This window comes from Crinia signifera, chromosome 19 (genome assembly GCF_055691185.1).
Source record: "Crinia signifera chromosome 19, ASM5569118v1, whole genome shotgun sequence".
In the NCBI taxonomy this organism is placed as follows: Eukaryota; Metazoa; Chordata; class Amphibia; order Anura; family Myobatrachidae; genus Crinia; species Crinia signifera.
In genome coordinates, this window is record NC_139226.1 from 141,757,243 (window position 1) to 141,783,984 (window position 26,742).

Sequence of the window (26,742 nt, forward strand, 5' to 3'; positions counted from 1 at the left end):
CTCCATTTAGCCTATAAGTAGCTTGTTCCCATAATGAATTACTTTACATTTATCAACGTTACACTGCATTTTCCAGTTTATTTAAGTCACTTGTGGTGTATCCACATCCTCTCCTGAGTACATTTCTTTACTCAATTTCGTGTCATCTGCAAATATTGCAATTGTGTCACTATGTCAGTCACTTCCTATATCATTAACGAATATATTAAACAGGGGGGTCCCATGATGTGAGGAAGGATATGGAGGCAGTGGGAAGCCGCAGACATTGTTATATCTGGTGTGGATTATTAGCTAGGTGGTCGACAGGTCTACCCAAAAAGGTTGACATGCAATAGGTTGAAAGGGTCAAAAGGTCGACCATGTACCCTCGCATGGATCGCTGCGCACGCGACGTTTCAGGCTCGATACTGACATGGATGGTGAAGTAAGAACAGGGCAGTTAAAGAAAAAAAAAACATGAATATAGAGGGCTCACTACAAGATGTAAACCATTGGTGAGCCTCAAAAACAGGAAGACGGTCACACTCTGGGGATTTGTAGGGACTGGCGAATGGGGAGTAATCTTAGAGGAGATGGGAATTGGATGGCGGAAGCTTGGTGGATGGATGTAGTCTTTCTCATGTAACAGAGTGCAAGGTAAACGAAGGAGAAGTTGAGTAAGGTTTAGAAGTTTTAATAATAAGGTCTTGCGGTACAGTCACTGAATAAACTGAAGTAGAACAAGCAATAAATACTGGTAATGCAAAGCATAAGGCAGCAGTGATAACAGTAGTAGTTCATAGAGATTGGATAAACAACTGTAGAGAGGGTGAAGATGACTGAAGGATTTGGAGACCACTGTAAGAAGTTGTAGATGACTGTGAGGACCTTGAAGGAAACTGCAAAGACTTGAAGATGATTGAAGAACTTTGGAGACCACTGTAAATAGTTTGTAAATGGTTGTGGATAACTGTGAAGACTTGGAGACGACTGAACAACTGTAGCACTTGGATACGACTGTGAACAACTGTAGCACCTTGAAGACAATTGTGAGTAACTGCAGGACTTTGGAGACAACTGTGAATAGCTGCAGTACCTTGAATACTGCTGACAGTCACTGCGGACCTTTGAACAGTGAAGCGCTGGAAGGCAATCCCGACAGGACAGAGGTGGGTCCCCTGCAGCAAGCTGGTGAGTCACTGTGGCACTGGTACCTTTAAGGAACACTGGACAGGAGCATCAGCAGGTTAGGCAGGAACACTGAACCACTCTCGAGGAGGTAGACTGAAGCACTGGCAGGGAGACATGGGCCAGACCCCTTTTATCAGGGAAAGATACACCGGATTGGCTGGAGAAACCCCTGGCAGGGGATAGAGAAACCTTGGTCTCCAACATGGCTGCCCGCCTCCATACTGGAGAACCAGGCATACCTCCTCTCACAGACATGCAGCAGGTATGCCCCCCTCAACAATGTGCTACAATGGCGGCCTCCGTTGCTGCAACATGCTGCCCAGAACCTGCCTCCTGTGTGCCCCGGCATCCCGACCACACCACGCGTCCCGCAGGGCAGACAGCGTGACCCCCACCTGTGGTAAGCCTCTGCGCGCTGACACAGACCAGATTAGAGTTTGCCAATCAACATTTAAAAAAGCCTTTACAGTTCTGGAACAACATCCTGTGGACAGATGGGACAAAGATCAACTTGTACCAGAGTGATGGGAAGAGACGAGTATAGAGAAGGAAAGGAACTGCTCATGATCCAACACGTACCACCTCATCAGTGATGCATGGTGGTGGCAGTGACATGGCGTGGGCATGTATGGCTGCCAAAGGAACTGGTTCCCTTGTATCATTGATAATGTGACTGCTGACAAAAGCAGCAGGATGAATTCTGAAGTGTTTCGGGTAATATTATCTGATCATATTCAGTCATATGCTTCAGAACTCATTGGACGGCGCTTCACAGCGCAGATGGACAACAATCCCTCGCAGCGCAGATGGACAATGGCCCCTCGCAGTGCAGATGGACAACGGCCCCTCGCAGCGCAGCTGGACAACGGTCCCTCGCAGCGCAGCTGGACAATGGCCCCTCGCAGCACAGCTGGACAACGGCCCCTCGCAGTGCAGATGGACAATGACCTAAAGCATACTGCAAAAGCAAGAGTTTATTAAGGTAAATAAGTGGAATGTTCAGCAATGGCCGAGTCAGTCACCTGATTCCGATTGAACAGTTCACTTGATGAAGACAAAACGCAAGAAGAGGCAGGAACTGGAGACATCTGCAGTAGAGGCCTGGCAGAGCATCACCAGGGATGACACCCAGCCTCTGGTGATGTCTATGTGTTCCAGGCTTCAGGCAAAGGATTTGCAGCAAAGTATTAAAAAGTGAAAGTTTGAGTTAAGGTCCATAGACACTTGTGGTCCTTTAAAAAGTGGGCGGCACATCTAGAACCCGTTGTAATTCCTACACCGGTCACCTGATTTGGATGTAAATACCTTCAAATTAAAGCAGAAAGTCTGCAGTTAATGTCTTGTTTGGTTCATTTCCAATCTATTGTGGGGGTGTATAGCCCAAAATATGAGAATTGTGTTGCTGTCCCAATATTTATGGACCTGACTGTACTGTATGTGTGTATATATTGTATCTGTAATTAGTGGTGTTATATACTGTATTTTAGCAGTCCCATACCTCCCAACTGTCCTGATTTTCATGGGACAGTACAATTTTATGGGGACTGTCCCATGTCTCACCCAGGGCTGGCAGTGTCCCGCGTTGAGGGCAGTTGGGAGTCCCCCTGCCTGCTGCTGCTCTGCTCAGCATAGAAGCAGGGGATGGAGCATGTGCACAGTGTCCATTCAGTGACATAGAGAGGCTGCGGGCATTGCTGGGGACATGACCTGTAGATTGGTATGCATTCCTATGTAGCATGTGTTGGGCCTGATTCGGAGGTCTATGCTAATGTATGTGCGGCTGGGACTTTTTGCTGATTTGCAGCCGCAACAATATGCAAATGATAGTTTCAGCCCTCTCCTTGTGCCCTAGTGCATGGAGGACGGTGCGTGCCCTGAGATGCCCACTTTCCATGCCTGTAAAAACTGCAGTCATGGAAAGTGCCACCATTGCTGCACCACCGACATGAACCCGCTGCGGACCTGCTACAGGTCTTAGTACAGCTAGCGTATAACCTGCTGTACATCAACAAGCAGAAATCTGTAAGTAATAATATATACTGTATATGGAGAACTTCCCAGACCTTCCCGTGATTCCATGACACGCTACTTACAGATCATTACTAAGCATGTATGTAATTACACATGACCCCTTGTATTGTCCGTGTGGTCTGGAAGGGATTCTGCACAACTTGGAAAGTGACCTGGCATCAGCCCTGGGGCAGCATCATTTTCCTTGTTGCAGAAGCCGTTGCCCCTACCCAACAGAAGTCATTGTAAGAACTCGGAGACAATATAATGAACAGATCTGACCGTTCAGGAATATTTATAGAACTTTTACTATTTACTTGTACGCGGTGATGATGTATACGAGGCCGAAGGGGCCGCAGAAGTAACGTTATGTACTATTTATACTAAAAACATCCCTAGGTTATCGTCGTGCCGACCGGCTCCCATATATAAATGAGAACATCGTCTCTTACCCGTCTAATCCCAGCAATGATCTATATGGTGTTAGTCATTTGGCTGCATGAAGGTGTCAGATTGTTAATACTTGTACAAGATAAATGACACTTCTGCAGCTGGTGGGGTGAACACATGAATTAATTGTGGCTTTTGGGGGATACTCTCTACGGCCGGGGGGCAGCGGCATTTTCATTCAGTAAATGTAATGATCTCACAGCTAGGAGCTGTTATTGTAACCTGGTGTCTCAGCGCTGAATGGACTAATCCTTATTTAATGACTCCCAACGAATTCCACAAAACACTGCGTCCAAGAAACGCAGAGCTGGGACCCCGCTGGTTACAGGCGCACAACTGGCAAGGAAAAGGAGACTTTGAATGCAACATCAATTACGTACTTAAGAAAATAGCCTGAGCGCCAATACATGCAGGGCGGCTGCAAAGGTCATAACAAAGTGATATTAATCATCGCCTCGTTCCTACTGATCGCTGCTTGGGGCTGAGCCAGCCAGGCTTACACTCTATACACGCGCAGAGCTACAGCGCCTCTCCGGTCCGAATGCCCCTGCCTCCGCCAGATAGAATCTCCGCCTTTCTTTCCTGGACCTGGAGGAAAAGAAAACAAACACATTTGCTGTGTGTGGACTCTGGGCAAAGAAACTTCCACAGGTGACCTGTTCTGCTGCAACGCTGGACACTAAAGATTCAAAGCCCATTTAAAACCTATTGACCATGAAAGTAATGCCCCACACTGGTGTAAGGATGTCGGTGCACCTGTCAGATACACCAGGGGGTAGATTTACAGCTTCTAAAACAAGTAGATGTCATTGATTTATCGGCCCAATGGGGCAAATGAAAAAAGGGCCATATCCTACATTGTGTGGGGGTCTTTAGGCTGTGAGAGGGAAAGGGGAGGGTCAGGCTGTGGGAGGGTAGGGGGAGGATCAGGCTGTGGGAGGGGAGGGGGAGGATCAGGCTGTGGGAGGGGAGGGGGAGGATCAGGCTGTGGGAGGGGAGGGTCAGGCTGCGGGGGGGATACGGTCATTGGGTCTACAGAAAGTTGGTCAACAAGCATTGGATCGACACCGTTAGGTCAACATGGGTCTAGGTCGACATGGGGTTTTTCACTGTTTTTTGAGCCGACAGGCGTTATTTCATGCCCTGCCATCCACTAGGGTGTGGTGGGAGAATAAAATAGTGTGCCGAGTGCAGCGAGGCACCATGCCCGAAGCATTGTGAGTGATGCGAGGGGATGCGGTGCACTGAAAACTGGCCATGTCGATATTCGGGTCAAAAATCAAGTGAAAAACCCCATGTCCACCTTTTGACTGTCGACCTAATGCTTGTGTCAACCTAATACCATGTCGACCTAATACTTGTCGACCAAGTTGCTGTAGACCAGTGGTTCCCAACCTGGGGTACTCTGCAGACCAGTTGGGGGTACTTGAAAATAATATTGGTAATGGCGGAAGATGAAAAAGTATTTTGATGACAGGAGAAGACCCATTGCTATGGAGAAGAACCACGTTGGGGCATTTAATGTTCTGTCTTCAGTGTCATCAGCGTCTCCTCCTGCTTTTGCCTGACCAGCAATCCAATGGGAGCTACCTGTGCAGCCCTCAGACATCAGCAGTCATCTGCCCTGCACTGACACGGGTGGAAGAAGCAGCGGCATTAATCCTACAGGTGTAAGTGGGAACCTTGGAGACAGTACACAACCAGCGGCCAGACACGGAAGGGCACGATTCCTGTCCGCTACTCCTTCATATTTAAGGACATGCATAAGGATACACAAACTTCTCACTTCCACTCCGCTCATAAGTACTGTCTATATTTCAAATTGAGAGGAGGGGGTACTCTTCAATGCAAAGCCTAATCAAGGGGTACAGGAGAGAAAAAAGGTTGGGAACCACTGCTGTAGACCAAAGATCCCAACCCGGCTGCGGGAGGATAGGGTGAGGGTCAGGCTGTGGGAGGGGAGGGGGAGGGTCAGGCTGTGGGAGGGGAGGGCCAGGCTGTGGGAGGTGAGGGCCAGGCTGTGGGAGAGGAGGTGAGGGCCAGGCTTGAGATGGTATGGGAGGGTCAGGCTGCGGTAGGTTAGGATGAGTGTCAGGCTGTGGGAGTGTAGGGTGAGTGTCAGGCTGTGGGAGGGTAGGGTGAGGGTCAGGCTGTGGGAGGGGAGGTGAGGGCCAGGCTGCGGGAGGGTAGGGTGAGTTTCAGGCTGTGGGAGGGTAGGGTGAGTGTCAGGCTGTGGGAGGGTAGGGTGAGTGTCAGGCTGTGGGAGGGGAGGTGAGGTGAGGGCCAGGCTGCTGGAGGGTAGGGTACGCCTAAACCTCCCCTTCCAAAGTCTAACTTACTGTACCACTGTCCTGGCTGAGCTGTGTCTGTGCCATTCACACATCAGATCTATGTTCATTTCTGCCTGTCCCCAGGGCTGTGAGGCAGTAATGCTAACCATTACACCATTCCTGATACCCACTATTTGTGATGCCCACATGGTTTCACTGAGGTCATGGGTTCGATTCCCACCATGGCCCTAACTGTGTGGAGTTTGTATATTCTCCCCGTACTTGCGTGGGTTTCCACCACATTCCAAAAATATACAGATAGGTTAATTGGCTTCCGACAAAAAATTAACCCTAGAATGTGTGTGTGCGTGTACATGTGGTAGGGAACATAGATTGTAAGCTCCACTGGGGCAGGGACAGATGTTCAAATATTCTCTGTAAAGCGCTGCGGAATATGTGTGCGCTATATAAATATCTGGTAATAATAGTCTCTGTACAGTGCTGTGGAATATGTGTGCGCTATATAATAACTGGTAATAATAGTCTCTGTACAGCGCTGCGGAATATGTGTGCGCTATATAAATAACTGGTAATAACAGTCTCTGTACAGCGCTGCGGAATATGTGTGCGCTATATAAATAACTGGTAATAACAGTCTCTGTACAGCACTGCGGAATATGTGTGCGCTATATAATAACTGGTAATAATATTCTCTGTACAGCGCTGCGGAATATGTGTGCGCTATATAAATAACAGGTAATAATAATCTCTGTACAGAGCTGCGGAATATGTGTGCGCTATATAATAACTGGTAATAATAGTCTCTGTACAGCGCTGCAGAATATGTTTGCGCTATATAAGAACTGGCAATAATAGTCTCTGTACAGCGCTGCAGAATATGTGTGCGCTATATAAGAACTGGCAATAATAGTCTCTGTACAGCGCTGCGGAATATGTGTGCGCTATATAATAACTGGTAATATTCTCTGTACAGCGCTGCGGAATATGTGTGCGCTATATAAATAACTGGTAGTAATAGTCTCTGTACAGTGCTGTGGAATATGTGTGCGCTATATAAATAACTGGTAATAATAGTCTCTGTACAGCGCTGCGTAATATGTGTGCGCTATATAATAACTGGTAATAATATTCTCTGTACAGCGCTGCGGGAATATGTGTGCGCTATATAATAACTGGTAATAATAGTCTCTGTACAGCGCTGCGGTATATGTGTGCGCTATATAATAACTGGTAATAATAGTCTCTGTACAGCGCTGTGGAATATGTGTGCGCTATATAAATAACTGGTAATAATAGTCTCTGTACAGCGCTGCGGAATATGTGTGCGCTATATAAATAACTGGTAATAATAGTCTCTGTACAGCGCTGCGGTATATGTGTGCGCTATATAATAACTGGTAATAATAGTCTCTGTACAGCGCTGCGGAATATGTGTGCGCTATATAATAACTGGTGATAATAGTCTCTGTACAGCGCTGCGGAATATGTGTGCGCTATATAATAACTGGTAATAATAGTCTCTGTACAGCGCTGCGGAATATGTGTGCGCTATATAATAACTGGTGATAATAGTCTCTGTACAGCGCTGCGGAATATGTGTGCGCTATATAATAACTGGTAATAATAGTCTCTGTACAGCGCTGCGGAATATGTGTGCGCTTTATAATAACTGGTGATAATAGTCTCTGTACAGCGCTGCAGAATATGTGTGCGCTATATAATAACTGGTAATAATCTCTGTACAGCACTGTGGAATATGTGTGCGCTATATAATAACTGGTAATAATATTCTCTGTACAGCGCTGCGTAATATGTTTGCGCTATATAAATATCTGGTAATAATAGTCTCTGTACAGCGCTGCGGAATATGCGTGCGCTATATATATAACTGGTAATAATAATCTCTGTACAGCACTGCAGAATATGTGTGCGCTATATAATAACTGGTGATAATAGTCTCTGTACAGCGCTGCGGAATATGTGTGCGCTATATAATAACTGGTAATAATAGTCTCTGTACAGCGCTGCGGAATATGTGTGCGCTATATAATAACTGGTAATAATAGTCTCTGTACAGCGCTGCGGAATATGTGTGCGCTATATAATAACTGGTGATAATAGTCTCTGTACAGCGCTGCGGAATATGTGTGCGCTATATAATAACTGGTAATAATAGTCTCTGTACAGCGCTGCGGAATATGTGTGCGCTATATAATAACTGGTAATAATAGTCTCTGTACAGCGCTGCGGAATATGTGTGCGCTATATAATAACTGGTGATAATAGTCTCTGTACAGCGCTGCAGAATATGTGTGCGCTATATAATAACTGGTAATAATCTCTGTACAGCACTGTGGAATATGTGTGCGCTATATAATAACTGGTAATAATATTCTCTGTACAGCGCTGCGTAATATGTTTGCGCTATATAAATATCTGGTAATAATAGTCTCTGTACAGCGCTGCGGAATATGCGTGCGCTATATATATAACTGGTAATAATAATCTCTGTACAGCACTGCAGAATATGTGTGCGCTATATAATAACTGGTGATAATAGTCTCTGTACAGCGCTGCGGAATATGTGTGCGCTATATAATAACTGGTAATAATAGTCTCTGTACAGCGCTGCGGAATATGTGTGCGCTATATAATAACTGGTAATAATAGTCTCTGTACAGCGCTGCGGAATATGTGTGCGCTATATAATAACTGGTGATAATAGTCTCTGTACAGCGCTGCGGAATATGTGTGCGCTATATAATAACTGGTAATAATCTCTGTACAGCACTGTGGAATATGTGTGCGCTATATAATAACTGGTAATAATATTCTCTGTACAGCGCTGCGTAATATGTTTGCGCTATATAAATATCTGGTAATAATAGTCTCTGTACAGCGCTGCGGAATATGTGTGCGCTATATATATAACTGGTAATAATAATCTCTGTACAGCACTGCAGAATATGTGTGTGCTATATAATAACTGGTAATCTCTGTACAGTGCTGCAGAATATGTGTGCGCTATATAATAACTGGTAATAATAATCTCTGTACAGTGCTGTGGAATATGTGTGCGCTATATAATAACTGGTAATAATAGTCTCTGTACAGCGCTGCGGAATATGTGTGCGCTATATAATAACTGGTAATAATATTCTCTGTACAGCGCTGCGTAATATGTGTGCGCTATATAATAACTGGTAATAATATTCTCTGTACAGCGCTGCGTAATATGTGTGCGCTATATAATAACTGGTAATAATAGTCTCTGTACAGCGCTGCGGTATATGCGTGCGCTACATAATAACTGGTAATAATACTCTCTGTACAGCGCTGCGGAATATGTGTGCACTATATAATAACTAGTAATAATATTCTCTGTACAGCGCTGCGTAATATGTTTGCGCTATATAAATATCTGGTAATAAATGTAAACATTTCCATAGTTACAGAAATATGTCACTGTGCGAGAAGAAAGCCAATGGCGCCATCTAGTGTGAGCACAATGCAACTGAAAGTGAACACATCTGATCTAGGTTTATTTTATTATTTATTTATTAACAGTTTCTTATATAGCGCACAGATTCCGCAGCGCTTTACAGAGCATAGTTATAATCAAAAACATATAACAGATTACAGTACAAGACAGTTTAGGACAAGTACATGGTTAATATGGATAGTTGCACCAGGGGACAGGACACTGAAGCAATTATCAGGGTGGCAAAGGTTTATATATTCTAAGAAAGGCACATAAGGAGAGGCTGTGTTATAAAGGAAGTGTTGTAATAAATACAATCCCATATTATAATAGTTACAGAATTTGCAGTTTTTATACATTGTTTGGAGTCTCATCACATTTAGACCTAAGTGCGGTTCCTCCGTCTAGCCCGCAGAGGTCCCTGTCACATAGGTTTTATAGCAAGCTGTACAATGAGTAGGGGATTCTGTAGACCGCTATAGAATAAGAAATCCATGCAGACATTGGCCCTTATTCAGATCTGATCTCAGCACAAATTTGTTCTCAATATGGGCAAAACCATGTGCACTGCAGGTGGGGCAGATGTAACATGTGCAGAGAGAGTTAAATTTGGGTGGGGTGTGTTGAAACTGAAATCTAAATTGCAGTGTAAAAATAATGCAGCCAGTATTTACCCTGCACAGAAACAAAATAACTCACATAAATCTAGCTCTCTCTGCACATGTTACATCTGCCCCACCTGCCGTGCACCTGGTTTTGCCTATTTTGAGAACAAATTTGTATGACGATCAGATCTGAATAAGGGCCTATGAACGTACAACTTATGGGACTACTACTATTCTGATCACTCACGTCGGCCATTGCCTCCTCCAGCTGCACAAGCTCCTCATAGTGATCCCTTGCCTCCTGCAGGGGCCGCACCATAACCTCCTCCACCTGTGGGAAGAGCTGCAACAGATGCTACAGTCACACATGAAATTCCCAATAACCAAAATACTGACACAGACTAAATACTGATATAGATAAAATAATGACTGGTCACAAAACTGATACAGACGAAATCCCGACAACCAAAATCCTGGCATGGATTTCAGTAATCATAGTACACAATTGGCGCGGTTTGCAGCCTAATTTATCATTCAATATTTGCAGCTAAATCCCTGAAAACGGAGTCGGTGAGGGGTCATGCGCAGACACCCCGGTGCTCGGCTCAGCACATCACAGGGACGGTACCGATAGGATCACATTTTACAATGCGATACTGGGCTGTTATATTCTGCCCACGGGCCTTGATAAACATGCCCATAAGGGTGTCCTGTGTTTCTTATATTGAGTGCTGTTTTGGCCTCACAGCAACAGCTTCCAAATGCAAATGTCTCACTTGGAATCAACTCCAGACCTGTTGCCCGCTTAGCTGATGAAGATATACCAAAGGGAATAATGATCTGTCCATGGAGCAGCTTTTCTGTCAATTGTCCGATTACTTTTGGTCCCTTGAAAAAGAGGGGGCTACGTATTACACAGCAGCGCTGCCGGAATCACTGAAAAAATGGCCACCATTTTTCGGAGGTCTGCGCAGTAGAGATCTGAGCGCTCGAGTGCTCAGACTCTACTGCAATCCGCAGCTGAAGGGAGAGGAGGGGGCCCGAGCTGTGGAGGCTGCACATGGGTCTCCTCCTGAGGCCTGGTAAAGCGCACACACAGGAGGAACTCCAGCATGGGGTGATGTCCATGGGTTCTAGACCTCAGACAGTCATCGCCTACAAAGGTTTTACTACATACTTATCAGGGGTGAGGATCTTCATGATTGGACTCTTCATTTACCTTCATGATGGACTCAAACATTGGTATTAGCACAAACTTGATGAATCCGATCTGGGCTTTGGGTTTTGTGACTTTGTCACGGTCCATAAAAGGGGTGACTGGTAGACCCTCTGATTTTTCCCGATCACTCTGTGAAACACAGGATGTTACTAATCAGATATCTAGCACTAGTAATGTGTCCGAGGATCCCCTGCCAAGTCCCCTTCTACCCAGTACATAGAAATCTTATCCTGTACATCCCACCAGATCCCCTGCCATGTTCCCTTCCGCCCAGTACATAGAAATCTTCTCCTGTCCATCCCACCAGATCCTCTGCCAAGTTCCCTTCTACCCGGGTACATAGCGATCTTCCCCTGTCCATCCCACCAGATCCCCTGCCATGTTCCCTTCCACCCAGTACATAGAAATCTTCTCCTGTCCATCCCACTAGATCCTCTGGCAAGTTCCCTTCTACCCAGTACATAGCGATCTTCCCCTGTCCATCCCACCAGATCCCCTGTCATGTTCCCTTCCATCCAGTACATAGAAATCTCCTGTACATCCCCACCAGATCCCCTGCCATGTTCCCTTCCATCCAGTGCATAGCAATTTTCTCCTACACATCCCACCAGATCCCCTGACAGGATCCCTTCCACCCAGTACATAGCAATCTTCTCCTGTACATCCCACCAGATCCCCTGCCAAGTTCTCTTCCACCCAGTACATAGCGATCTTCTCCTGGACATCCCACTAGATCCCCTGCCATGTTCTCTTCCACCCAGTACATAGCAATCTTCTCCTATACATCCCATTAGATCCCCTGCCATGTTCCCTTTATCTACAGGCGATCTTCTCCTGTACATCCCACCAGATCCCCTGCCATGTTCCCTACCACCCAGCACATAGCGGTCTTCCCCTGTCCATCCCACCAGATCCCCTGCCATGTTCCCTTCCACCCAGTACATAGAAATCTTCTCCTGTACATCCCACCAGATCCCCTGCCATGTTCCCTTTCACCCGGTACAGTGGTTCCCAAACTGTGTGTCTAGGCTCCCTGGGGTGCCTTGGGTTGGTGGACCAGGATCAATTCATATTATTAATGGTCAATGTACCAGGCAAAACCAATGCTGGTGGCTGCCAATCATAATATATGTGGACAAACAGGAGCAAATCCTGTCCCTCACCACATAACTGTGACATATGCACACAATGTACTTAATTTAATTTTTTTTTTTTAATTTCTCAATAAGAAACATTTGGCCTAGGGGTGCCTTGATAACATTTTGATGCTCTAGGGTGCTGTGATTCAAAAAAGTTTGCGACCACTGACCCAGTACATAGAAATCTTCTCCTGTACATACCACCAGATCCCCTGCCATGTTCCCTTTAACTATAGGCGATCTTCTCCTATACATCCCACCAGATCCCCTGCCATGTTCCCTTCCATCCAGTACATAGTGATCTTCTCCTGTACATCCCACCAGATCCCCTGCCATGTTCCCTTCCACCCAGTACATAGCAATATTCTCCTGTACATCCCACCAGATCCCCTGCCATGTTCCCTTCCATCCAGTGCATAGCGATCTTCTCCTATACATCCCACCGGATCCCCTGACAGGATCCCTTCCATCCAGTACATAGTGATCTTCTCCTGTACATCCCACCAGATCCCCTGCCATGTTCCCTTCCACCCAGTACATAGTGATATTCTCCTGTACATCCCACCAGGTCCCCTGACAGGATCCCTTCCACCCAGTACATACCGATCTTCTCCTGTACATCCCACCAGATCCTCTGTCAAGTTCTCTTCCACCCATTACATAGCAATCTTCTCCTGTACATCCCACCAGACCCCCTACCATGTTCCCTTCCACCCAGTACATAGCAATCTTCTCCTGTACATCCCACTGGATCCCCTGCCATGTTCCCTTTAACTACAGGTGATCTTCTCCTGTACATCCCACCAGGTCCCCTGCCATGTTTCCTTTAACTACAGGTGATCTTCTCCTGTACATCCCACCAGGTCCCCTGCCATGTTCCCTTTAACTACAGGTGATCTTCTCCTGTACATCCAACCAGATCCCATGCCATGTTCCCTTCCACCCAGTACATAGTGATATTCTCCTGTACATCCCACCAGATCCCCTGCCATGTTCCCTTCCATTCAGTACATAGCAATCTTCTCCTGTACATCCCACCAGATCAGCTGCCATGTTCCCTTCTACCCAGTACATAGTGATATTCTCCTGTACATCCCACCAGATCCCCTGCCATGTTCCCTTCCATCCAGTACATAGTGATATTCTCCTCTACATCCCACCAGATCCTCTGCCATGTTCCCTTCCACCCAGTACATAGCAATCTTCTCCTGTCCGACCCTCCAGATCCCCTGCCATGTTCCCTTCCACCCAGTACATAGCGATCTCCTCCTGTACATCCCACTAGATCCCCTGCCATGTTCCCTTCCACCCAGTATATAGCAATCTTCTCCTGTACATCCCACTAGATCCCCTGCCATGTTCCCTTCGACTACATGCAATCTTCCCCTGTACATCCCACCAGATCCCCTGCCATGTTCCCTTACACCCGGTATAAAGTGATCTTCTCCTGTACATCCCACAGACCCTCTGCCATGTTCCCTTCCACCCGGTACATGGTGATCTTCTCCTGTACATCCCACCAGATCACCTGCCATGTTCCCTTCCACCCAGTACATAGTAATCTTCTCCTGTACATCCCACCAGATCCCCTGCCAAGTTCTCTTCCACCCAGTACATAGCGATCTCCTCCTGTACATCCCACCAGACCTCCTGCCATGTTCCCTTCCACCCAGTACATAGCGATCTCCTCCTGTACATCCCACCAGATCCCCTGCCATGTTCCCTTCCACCTGGTATATAGTGATCTCCTCCTGTACATCCCACCAGTTCCCCTGCCATGTTCCCTTCAACCCAGTACATAGCGATCTCCTCCTGTACATCCCACAAGATCCCCTGCCATGTTCCCTTCCACCTGGTACATAGTGATCTCCTCCTGTACATCCCACCAGTTCCCCTGCCATGTTCCCTTCCACCCGGTACATAGCGATCTCCTCCTGTACATCCCACCAGACCTCCTGCCATGTTCCCTTCCACCCAGTACATAGCGATCACCTCCTGTACATCCCACCAGATCCCCTGCCATGTTCCCTTCCACCCAGTACATAGCGATCACCTCCTGTACATCCCACCAGATCCCCTGCCATGTTCCCTTCCACCAAGTACATAGAAATCTGCTCCTGTACATCCCACCAGATCCCCTACCATGTTCTCTTCAACCTGGTATATAGTGATCTCCTCCTGTACATCCCACCAGATCCCCTGCCATGTTCCCTTCCACCCGGTACATAGTGATCTCCTCCTGTACATCCCACCAGATCCCCAGCCATGTTCCCTTCCACCCAGTACATAGCGATCTCCTCCTGTACATCCCACCAGATCCCCTGCCATGTTCCCTTCCACCCAGTAAATAGCAATCTTCTCCTGTACATCCCACCAGATCCCCTGCCATGTTCTCTTCCACCCAGTAAATAGAAATCTTCTCCTGTACATCCCACCAGACCCCTGCCATGTTCCCTTCCACCCAGTACATAGCGATCTCCTCCTGTACATCCCACCAGATCCCCTGCCATGTTCCCTTCCACCCAGTACATAGTGATATTCTGCTGTACATCCCACCAGACCCCCTGACAGGATCCCTTCCACCTAGTACATAGCGCTCTCCTCCTGTACATCCCACCAGTTCCCCTGCCATGTTCCCTTCAACCCAGTACATAGCGATCTCCTCCTGTACATCCCACCAGATCCCCTGCCATGTTCCCTTCCACCTGGTACAAAGTGATCTCCTCCTGTACATCCCACCAGTTCCCCTGCCATGTTCCCTTCCACCCGGTACATAGCGATTTCCTCCTGTACATCCCACCAGACCTCCTGCCATGTTCCCTTCCACCCAGTACATAGCGATCACCTCCTGTACATCCCACCAGATCCCCTGCCATGTTCCCTTCCACCAAGTACATAGAAATCTGCTCCTGTACATCCCACCAGATCCCCTACCATGTTCTCTTCAACCTGGTATATAGTGATCTCCTCCTGTACATCCCACCAGATCCCCTGCCATGTTCCCTTCCACCCGGTACATAGTGATCTCCTGTACATCCCACCAGATCCCCTGCCATGTTCCCTTCCATCCGGTACATAGAGATCTCCTCCTGTACATCCCACCAGATCCCCTGCCATGTTCCCTTCCACCCAGTATATAGCGATCTCCTCCTGTACATCCCACCAGACCCCCTGCCATGACACCTTACAAAAAAACATGTTTTTAAGTCCAGGATGGGCACAAACCTGCATGAAATATTCTTCTAGCAGACAATCCACCCAAGGGTCTGCCACCTCTGTGGGGCGAACTTCATTGGAGATATCACAGCATTTTATCAGCACCATCTTCAGCTTCATGTGAGACAAGAGTGTAGAAAAGATGTAAGAGGTCCATCTAGATCAGGGATGGGGAACCTTTGGCCCCCAAGCTGTTAGTGAACTACACATCCCAGCATGCTCTGAATCACTTTTAGCATGATAACATAGCAAAACTGTAGCAGGGCATGCTGGGATGTATAGTTCAACAATAGCTGGAGGGCCAAGCCCTGATCTAGAGGTCTTCTGGTCACTTCTGACATAAAAAGAAGCACAGAGCTTATAATATATATAATGGGCCTGCAGTTAATATTCTGACAATATTCGTTAATATACTGCACCTCCACCTTCTGCTCCTGATGAAGATGTGGGCACTTCCACGCCGAAACGCCTTGAGCCTGTGAGCCTGCTTTTTAAACCTGAGCCTGCATTTGATTTGGACACTGAGCCTGCACCCCAAAGGTTATACCTCCACCTTTCATTTCCGGACCAGCATTTCATGAAGAGAGAAGGTTTCCAGGTACCGCTATCTTCAACTCAGCGAGGGAGCGGCACCCACCAATATGCTTTGTGGAACCCTTGCATAATAACACCAAGTTGGATCAAACACGGATACAAAATCTGCCTAAACTCTGTGTTAAAACAGAATAGCATAATAGCATGCATGAATTAAAAAATTATATATATATATATATAATGGGCCTGCAGTTGATATTCTGACAATATTGGTTAATATACTGCACCTCCACGAGATTGAATGGAAATAAACCATATGTAGGTCCGGTCTAATATCCAACCAGATGGCAGATTCCAGACCGGACCTACATATGGTTTATTTCCATTCAATCTCGTGGAGGTGCAGTATATTAACCAATATTGTCAGAATATCAACTGCAGGCCCATTATATATATATATAATTTTTTAATTCATGCATGCTATTATGCTATTCTGTTTTAACACTGTGTTTATGACAATAATTTGTTATACCTAGCCGTGGTATTGTTGTATACATCAGTATCGCACAAGCGCTGTTCTATATCTCTCTTTTGTATTTAGTATATTTCCATTAGGGACGAACACACCCTGTCTGAGCAGCTGCTGATTGATTGCGCCAAGGTCTAATTTCTCTTTGTCCTTGTTTACTCATATCAGTTGCTCGCTGGACGCTGTCACATTTCTGTCTAGTCTAAAGCCCGATCTCATGTCACCGTTTTCTTTTATTCTGTATTTCTTAGACAAAGCATTACTGTAGGTCAGGGGAAGGCAACTGATGACACTCCCACTGCTGTGGAACTACAAATGCCAACAGAACCTCCTACAGTATTAGCATGCACTAACTGTGTGCTGTGATGTGTAATTCAACAGCATCTCGAGTCCCACAGGTAGCGGAACCTTGCAGTAGGTCTGGCACTGCCAGTTACATGCCGCTGTTCTACAAGAGTGTGGCTACTCGCTGACACCAGGCTCGCACTCACACTTACAGTTTGCACATGTTCCTCCGACGAGAAGCTAAAGTTGGAACTGACCAGTCTGAAAGACTCCAAGATGTCAGCATGTCGCGCCATGTCCGTCGCTAGGATCAGACGAATGATGGACTGTAGGGAGGAGAAATAAAAACCTGGCTGGATTTTTACACATTAATGTCCTCTATGGCCGTGTAGGCAGCCGCCATTTGGCCTAATTCAGGCCTGGTGTGTCCTAGTCATGATGTGTTGTTACCACAATGTTTGGGCAGAAATGGCGCCCAACGCCAGGACCTGATAACAGCAGTAACTGGCCCACATCTATGGGTGCACTAAGCATGGGGTGCCCAATTCAGCATCAGCTCTCGGCCACAGACGTGTGAGGACAAACTACAAAGTGATTGTGTTGCTCAGGCTGCTGGCGTGTGCCCAGCTGTGTAACAATACGTCTGATTCACCCCTATGCTTCATCCATCACATACAGCAATGATCTATACAGTGTCCTGCCCCAGATACTCCACCTATATCTCGCACCTGCCGGATCTGTTTGAAGAGCTCGGGAGGGACATTGGAGAAGATGTTGTTCTCTGGTTGTGCCAGTATTTGGAATGCCACGGCACAGTGATGATTCTCAAGGGGGGACATATCGTTGTATCGGATTGCAAGCTCTGTGTGGGCGTTAATCTGGTACCTGAAATGGTAATTTATGGAAGCGTGACATATTAATATCCAGTTAGATACAATCTCTTGTTTATACATCGCCATCATTACCAGCAGCACTGCGAGTAATCTCTAATATATACACTGCCGGCATTACCAGCAGCACTGCGAGTAATCTCTAATATATACACCGCCGGCATTACCAACAGCACTGCGAGTAATCTGTAATATATACACCACCGGCATTACCAGCAGCACTGCGAGTAATCTCTAATATATACACCACCGGCATAACCAGCAGCACTGCGAGTAATCTCTAATATATACACCGCCGGCATTACCAGCAGCACTGCGAGTAATCTCTAATATATACACCGCCGGCATTACCAACAGCACTGCGAGTAATCTGTAATATATACACCACCGGCATTACCAGCAGCACTGCGAGTAATCTCTAATATATACACCGCCGGCATTACCAGCAGCACTGCGAGTAATCTCTAATATATACACCGCCGGCATTACCAACAGCACTGCGAGTAATCTCTAATATATACACCGCCGGCATTACCAGCAGCACTGCGAGTAATCTCTAATATATACACCGCCGGCATTACCAGCAGCACTGCGAGTAATCTCTAATATATACACTGCCGGCATTACCAGCAGCACTGCGAGTAATCTCTAATGTATACAGCGCCGGCATTACCAGCAGCACTGCGAGTAATCTCTAATATATAGACTGCCGGCATTACCAGCAGCACTGCGAGTAATCTCTAATATATACATCCCCTGCATTACCAGCAGCACTGCGAGTAATCTCTAATATATACATCCCCCGCATTACCAGCAGCACTGCGAGTAATCTCTAATATATACACCGCTGGCATTACCAGCAGCACTGCGAGTAATCTCTAATATATACACCGCCGGCATTACCAGCAGCACTGCGAGTGATCTCTAATATATACACCGCCGGCATTACCAACAGCACTGCGAGTAATCTCTAATATATACACCGCCGGCATTACCAGCAGCACTGCGAGAAATCTCTAATATATACACCGCCGGCATTACCAGCAGCACTGCGAGTGATCTCTAATATATACACCGCCGGCATTACCAACAGCACTGCGAGTAATCTCTAATATATACACCGCCGGCATTACCAGCAGCACTGCGAGAAATCTCTAATATATACATCCCAGGCATTACCAGCAGCACTGCGAGTAATCTCTAATATATACATCCCAGGCATTACCAGCAGCACTGCGAGTAATCTCTAATATATACACCGCTGGCATTACCAGCAGCACTGCGAGTAATCTCTAATATATACACCGCCGGCATTACCAGCAGCACTGCGAGTGATCTCTAATATATACACCGCCGGCATTACCAACAGCACTGCGAGTAATCTCTAATATATACACCGCCGGCATTACCAGCAGCACTGCGAGAAATCTCTAATATATACATCCCAGGCATTACCAGCAGCACTGCGAGTAATCTCTAATATATACATCCCAGGCATTACCAGCAGCACTGCGAGTAATCTCTAATATATACACCACTGGCATTACCAGCAGCACTGCGAGTAATCTCTAATATATACGCCGCCGGCATTACAAGCAGCACTGCGAGTAATCTCTAATATATACACCGCCGGCATTACCAGCAGCACTGCGAGTAATCTCTAATATATACACCGCCGGCATTACCAACAGCACTGCGAGTAATCTCTAATATATACACCGCCGGCATTACCAGCAGCACTGCGAGTAATCTCTAATATATACATCCCAGGCATTACCAACAGCACTGCGAGTAATCTTTAATATATACACAGTTGGCATTACCAGCAGCACTGCGAGTAACCTCTAATATATACATCCCAGGCATTACCAACAGCACTGCGAGTAATCTCTAATATATACACAGCCGGCATTACCAGCAGCACTGTGAGTAATCTCTAATATATACACCGCCGGCATTACCAGCAGCACTGCGAGTAATCTCTAATATATACTGTACACCGCCGGTATTACTGCGAGTAATCTCTAATATATACACTGCCGGTATTACCAGCAGCACTGCGAGTAATCTCTAATATATACACTGCCGGCATTACCAGCAGCACTGCGAGTAATCTCTAATATATACACTGCTGGCACTACCAGCAGCACTGTGAGTAATCTCTAATATATACTGTACACCGCCGGTATTACTGCGAGTAGTCTCTAATATATACACTGCCGGTATTTCCAGCAGCACTGCGAGTAATCTCTAATATATACATCCCCGGCATTACCAGCAGCACTGCGAGTAATCTCTAATATATACACCGCTGGCATTACCAGCAGCACTGCGAGTAATCTCTAATATATACACCGGCGGCATTACCAGCAGCACTGCGAGTAATCTCTAATATATACACCGCCGGTATTACCAGCAGCACTGCGAGTAATCTCTAATATATACAGCGCCGGCATTACCAGCAGCACTGCGAGTAATCTCTAATATATACACCGCCGGCATTACCAGCAGCACTGCGAGTAATCTCTAATATATACACCGCCGGCATTACCAGCAGCACTGCGAGTAATCTCTAATATATACACCGCCAGCATTATCAGCAGCACTGCGAGTAATCTCTAATATATACACCGCCGGCATTACCAGCAGCACTGCGAGTAATCTCTAATATATACATCCCCGGCATTAAGAGCAGCACTGCGAGTAATCTCTAATATATACATCCCCCGCTTTACCAGCAGCACTGCGAGCAATCTCTAATATATACACCGGCGGCATTACCAGCAGCACTGCGAGTAATCTCTAATATATACACTGCCGGCATTACCAGCAGCACAGCGAGTAATCTCTAATATATACACCGCCGGCATTACCAGCAGCACTGCGAATAATCTCTAATATATACACCGCCGGTATTACTGCGAGTAATCTCTAATGTATACACCGCCGGCATTACCAGCAGCACTGCGAGTAATCTCTAATATATACACCGCCGGCATTACCAGCAGCACTGCGAGTAATCTCTAATATATACACCGCCGGCATTACCAGCAGCACAGCGAGTAATCTCTAATATATACATCCCAGGCATTACCAACAGCACTGCGAGTAATCTCTAATATATACACAGCTGGCATTACCAGCAGCACTGCGAGTAATCTCTAATATATACACCGCCGGCATTACCAGCAGCACTGCGAATAATCTCTAATATATACACCGCCGGCATTACCAGCAGCACTGCGAGTAATCTCTAATATATACACCGCCGGCATTACCAGCAGCACTGCGAGTAATCTCTAATATATACACCGCCGGCATTACCAGCAGCACTGCGAGTAATCTCTAATATATACACCGCCGGCATTACCAGCAGCACTGCGAGTAATCTCTAATATATACACCGCCGGCATTATCAGCAGCACTGCGAGTAATCTCTAATATATACACCACCGGCATTACCAGCAGCACTGCGAGTAATCTCTAATATATACATCCCCGGCATTAAGAGCAGCACTGCGAGTAATCTCTAATATATACATCCCCCGCTTTACCAGCAGCACTGCGAGTAATCTCTAATATATACACCGCTGGCATTACCAGCAGCACTGCGAGTAATCTCTAATATATACACTGCCGGCATTACCAGCAGCACTGCGAGTAATCTCTAATATATACACTGCTGGCACTACCAGCAGCACTGTGAGTAATCTCTAATATATACTGTACACCGCCGGTATTACTGCGAGTAGTCTCTAATATATACACTGCCGGTATTACCAGCAGCACTGCGAGTAATCTCTAATATATACATCCCCGGCATTACCAGCAGCACTGCGAGTAATCTCTAATATATACACCGGCGGCATTACCAGCAGCACTGCGAGTAATCTCTAATATATACACCGCCGGTATTACCAGCAGCACTGCGAGTAATCTCTAATATATACAGCGCCGGCATTACCAGCAGCACTGCGAGTAATCTCTAATATATACACCGCCGGCATTACCAGCAGCACTGCGAGTAATCTCTAATATATACACCGCCGGCATTACCAGCAGCACTGCGAGTAATCTCTAATATATACACCGCCAGCATTATCAGCAGCACTGCGAGTAATCTCTAATATATACACCGCCGGCATTACCAGCAGCACTGCGAGTAATCTCTAATATATACATCCCCGGCATTAAGAGCAGCACTGCGAGTAATCTCTAATATATACATCCCCCGCTTTACCAGCAGCACTGCGAGCAATCTCTAATATATACACCGGCGGCATTACCAGCAGCACTGCGAGTAATCTCTAATATATACATCCCCGGCATTAAGAGCAGCACTGCGAGTAATCTCTAATATATACATCCCCCGCTTTACCAGCAGCACTGCGAGTAATCTCTAATATATACACCGCTGGCATTACCAGCAGCACTGCGAGTAATCTCTAATATATACACTGCCGGCATTACCAGCAGCACTGCGAGTAATCTCTAATATATACACTGCTGGCACTACCAGCAGCACTGTGAGTAATCTCTAATATATACTGTACACCGCCGGTATTACTGCGAGTAGTCTCTAATATATACACTGCCGGTATTACCAGCAGCACTGCGAGTAATCTCTAATATATACATCCCCGGCATTACCAGCAGCACTGCGAGTAATCCCTAATATATACACCGCTGGCATTACCAGCAGCACTGCGAGTAATCTCTAATATATACACCGGCGGCATTACCAGCAGCACTGCGAGTAATCTCTAATATATACACCGCCGGTATTACCAGCAGCACTGCGAGTAATCTCTAATATATACAGCGCCGGCATTACCAGCAGCACTGCGAGTAATCTCTAATATATACACCGCCGGCATTACCAGCAGCACTGCGAGTAATCTCTAATATATACACCGCCGGCATTACCAGCAGCACTGCAAGTAATCTCTAATATATACACCGCCAGCATTATCAGCAGCACTGCGAGTAATCTCTAATATATACACCGCCGGCATTACCAGCAGCACTGCGAGTAATCTCTAATATATACATCCCCGGCATTAAGAGCAGCACTGCGAGTAATCTCTAATATATACATCCCCCGCTTTACCAGCAGCACTGCGAGCAATCTCTAATATATACACCGGCGGCATTACCAGCAGCACTGCGAGTAATCTCTAATATATACACTGCCGGCATTACCAGCAGCACAGCGAGTAATCTCTAATATATACACCGCCGGCATTACCAGCAGCACTGCGAATAATCTCTAATATATACACCGCCGGTATTACTGCGAGTAATCTCTAATGTATACACCGCCGGCATTACCAGCAGCACTGCGAGTAATCTCTAATATATACACCGCCGGCATTACCAGCAGCACTGCGAGTAATCTCTAATATATACACCGCCGGCATTACCAGCAGCACAGCGAGTAATCTCTAATATATACATCCCAGGCATTACCAACAGCACTGCGAGTAATCTCTAATATATACACAGCTGGCATTACCAGCAGCACTGCGAGTAATCTCTAATATATACACCGCCGGCATTACCAGCAGCACTGCGAATAATCTCTAATATATACACCGCCGGCATTACCAGCAGCACTGCGAGTAATCTCTAATATATACACCGCCGGCATTACCAGCAGCACTGCGAGTAATCTCTAATATATACACCGCCGGCATTACCAGCAGCACTGCGAGTAATCTCTAATATATACACCGCCGGCATTACCAGCAGCACTGCGAGTAATCTCTAATATATACACCGGCGGCATTACCAGCAGCACTGCGAGTAACCTCTAATATATACACCGCCGGCATTACCAGCAGCACTGTTAGTAATCTCTAATATATACACCGCCGACATTACCAGCAGCACTGTGAGTAATCTCTAATATTTACACCGCCGGCATTACTGCGAGTAATCTCTAATATATACACCGCCGGCATTACTGCGAGTAATCTCTAATATATACACCACCGGTATTACTGCGAGTAATCTCTAATATACACACCGCCGGCATTACTGCGAGTAATCTATAATATATACACCGCCGGCATTACTGCGAGTAATCTCTAATATATACACCGCCGGCATTACTGCGAGTAATCTCTAATATATACACCGCCGGCATTACTGGGAGTAATCTCTAATATATACACTGCCTGCATTACTGCGAGTAATCTCTAATATATACACCGCCGGCATTACCAGCAGCACTGCGAGTAATCTCTAATATATACACCGCCGGCATTACTGCGAGTAATCTCTAATATATACACCGCCGGCATTACTGCGAGTAATCTCTAATATATACACCGCCGGCATTACTGCAAGTAATCTCTAATATATACACCGCCGGCATTACTGCGAGTAATCTCGAATATTTACATCGGGATGTGTAGTTCAACAACAGCAGGAGTGGCTAAGGTTCCCCATCCGTGATCTAAGTGCTAATAGTAACATAGAACCTATAAATCGGGATGGACAGAAATTCTGCTCACTCCCAAATTGTGATTTGTCTTTATGTATATTACCAGCAGCACTGCGAGTAATCTCTAATATATACACCGCCGGCATTACCAGCAGCACTGCGAGTAATCTCTAATTTATATACACCGCCGGCATTACCAGCAGCACTGCGAGTAATCTCTAATATATACACCGCCGGCATTACCAGCAGCACTGCAAATAATCTGTAATATATACACCGCCGGCATTACCAGCAGCACTACGAGAAATCTCTAATATATACACCGCCGGCATTACCAGCAGCACTGCGAGTAACCTCTAATATATACACCGCCGGCATTACCAGCAGCACTGCGAGTAATCTCTAATATATACACCGCCGGCATTACCAGCAGCACTGTGAGTAATCTCTAATATATACACCGCCGACATTACCAGCAGCACTGCGAGTAATCTCTAATATATACACCGCCGGCATTACAGCGAGTAATCTCTAATATATACACCGCCGGCATTACTGCGAGTAATCTCTAATATATACACCGCCAGCATTACTGCGAGTAATCTCTAATATATACACCACCGGCATTACTGCGAGTAATCTCTAATATATACACCGCCGGCATTACTGCGAGTAATCTATAATATATACATCGGGATGTGTAGTTCAACAACAGCAGGAGTGGCTAAGGTTCCCCATCAGTGATCTAAGTGCTAATAGTAACTTAGAACCTATAAATCGGGATGGACAGAAATTCTGCTCACTCCCAAATTGTAATTTGTCTTTATGTATATTACCAGCAGCACTGCGAGTAATCTCTAATATATACACCGCCGGCATTACCAGCAGCACTGCAAGTAATCTCTAATATATACACCGCCAGCATTACCAGCAGCACTGCGAGTAATCTCTAATATGTACACCGCCGGCATTACCAGCAGCACTGTGAGTAATTTCTAATATATACACCGCCGGCATTACTGCGAGTAATCTCTAATATATACACCGCCGGCATTACTGCGAGTAATCTCTAATATATACACCACCGGTATTACTGCGAGTAATCTCTAATATATACACCGCCGGCATTACTGCGAGTAATCTCTAATATATACACTGCCGGCATTACTGCGAGTAATCTCTAATATATACACTGCCGGCATTACTGCGAGTAATCTCTAATATATACACCGCCGGCATTACTGCGAGTAATCTCTAATATATACACTGCCGGCATTACCAGCAGCACTGCGAGTAATCTCTAATATATACACTGCCGGCATTACTGCGAGTAATCTCTAATATATACACCGCCGGCATTACTGCGAGTAATCTCGAATATATACATCAGGATGTGTAGTTCAACAACAGCAGGAGTGCCGAAGGTTCCCCATCCGTGATCTAAGTGCTAATAGTAACATAGAACCTATAAATCGGGATGGACAGAAATCCTGCTCACTCCCAAATTGTGATTTGTCTTTATGTATAATGTCAGCAGCGACACAAGCCGCGTATCCAATCATGCTCTCCTCGTACAGCCGCCCTTCCCTTATAAACTCACGTGTTGTTGTAACCTGGATGGTCCAGATCATGGCACACAGCAGCCGTCATTAGGACTCCCAACTCCAAGAGCGGCAGCTTCTCCTGCGCAAGGTAGAGATACAGAGGTGTCATGGTACAATACCACATTATAATGCATTTATAGGAAATGGCGAGATAGCTAATTAGAGGTCAGTGATGTATAAGGACTACATCTTACAGTATGTACCCTACACAGCCAGGTGCCGGACGTCTCTCTCCGACAGTCATTACTCTGACCTCGGAATCCCGACTGCTCCCTCATGGGGGTCCACAACCCCCATAGAGGGAGAATAAAGTAGGTGGCGAGCGTAGCGAGCCCGCAAGGGGCTTCATTGCGCTTCCCCCGCTGTGCAGTCGGGATTCCGACGTCGGGCTAATGACTGTCGAAATCCTGACTGTCGGTGTGTCATACCACAGCCGGCCCTGGCAGTGCCATCTTATTAATCACTTACAGACGTCGCCCTGATTACTGGTTATGGGGCCTTATTTAGAACTGATCGCTGAATTACTAAATTGCTATTTGCTGATTCCGGCAATTCTGCGCATTTGCGGGTGTTTAATCTGCGGTCGCATTCAGGAAAATGTGATTGCAGTGTAAGGGGCCCATTTCTCAATGATCACATTACCGCCCAGGATTGCATTGTAAAAAATGGTGGGATGTATCATCTGACCCCCCTGCTGACCGCACTGCCCCAGCAGCAGAGCGGTGTGTGGCCCATAGGCTACAATGGGCCCAGGGATGCGATGCGCTGCTGCCAGATGCTGATACATCAAGCAACTTCGCGTCCCCCATAGAAACCTATGGAGGATGCGGCCAGCGGCGCTGCAGGGGGGATCGCAGCAGGGATCGGAGAT

General features: G+C 46.4%; 1 protein-coding gene across 1 annotated transcript in view; it reads right to left on the minus strand.

Moving 5' to 3' along the window:
• Nucleotides 1–690: 690 nt before the first annotated feature.
• Nucleotides 691–26,742, minus strand: part of PDE9A (phosphodiesterase 9A) — a 70,188-nt gene continuing 44,136 nt past the window's right edge. Inside the window, exons 12-18 of the mRNA XM_083163553.1 lie at nt 25,868–25,950; nt 17,658–17,814; nt 17,142–17,255; nt 15,591–15,695; nt 11,227–11,355; nt 10,255–10,350; nt 691–4,218 (exon numbers count right to left, since the gene is read on the minus strand). Coding sequence (XP_083019679.1) covers nt 4,150–4,218; nt 10,255–10,350; nt 11,227–11,355; nt 15,591–15,695; nt 17,142–17,255; nt 17,658–17,814; nt 25,868–25,950 — 753 coding nt within the window. The 3' untranslated portion in view covers nt 691–4,149. The remainder of the gene's footprint in view (nt 4,219–10,254; nt 10,351–11,226; nt 11,356–15,590; nt 15,696–17,141; nt 17,256–17,657; nt 17,815–25,867; nt 25,951–26,742) is intronic.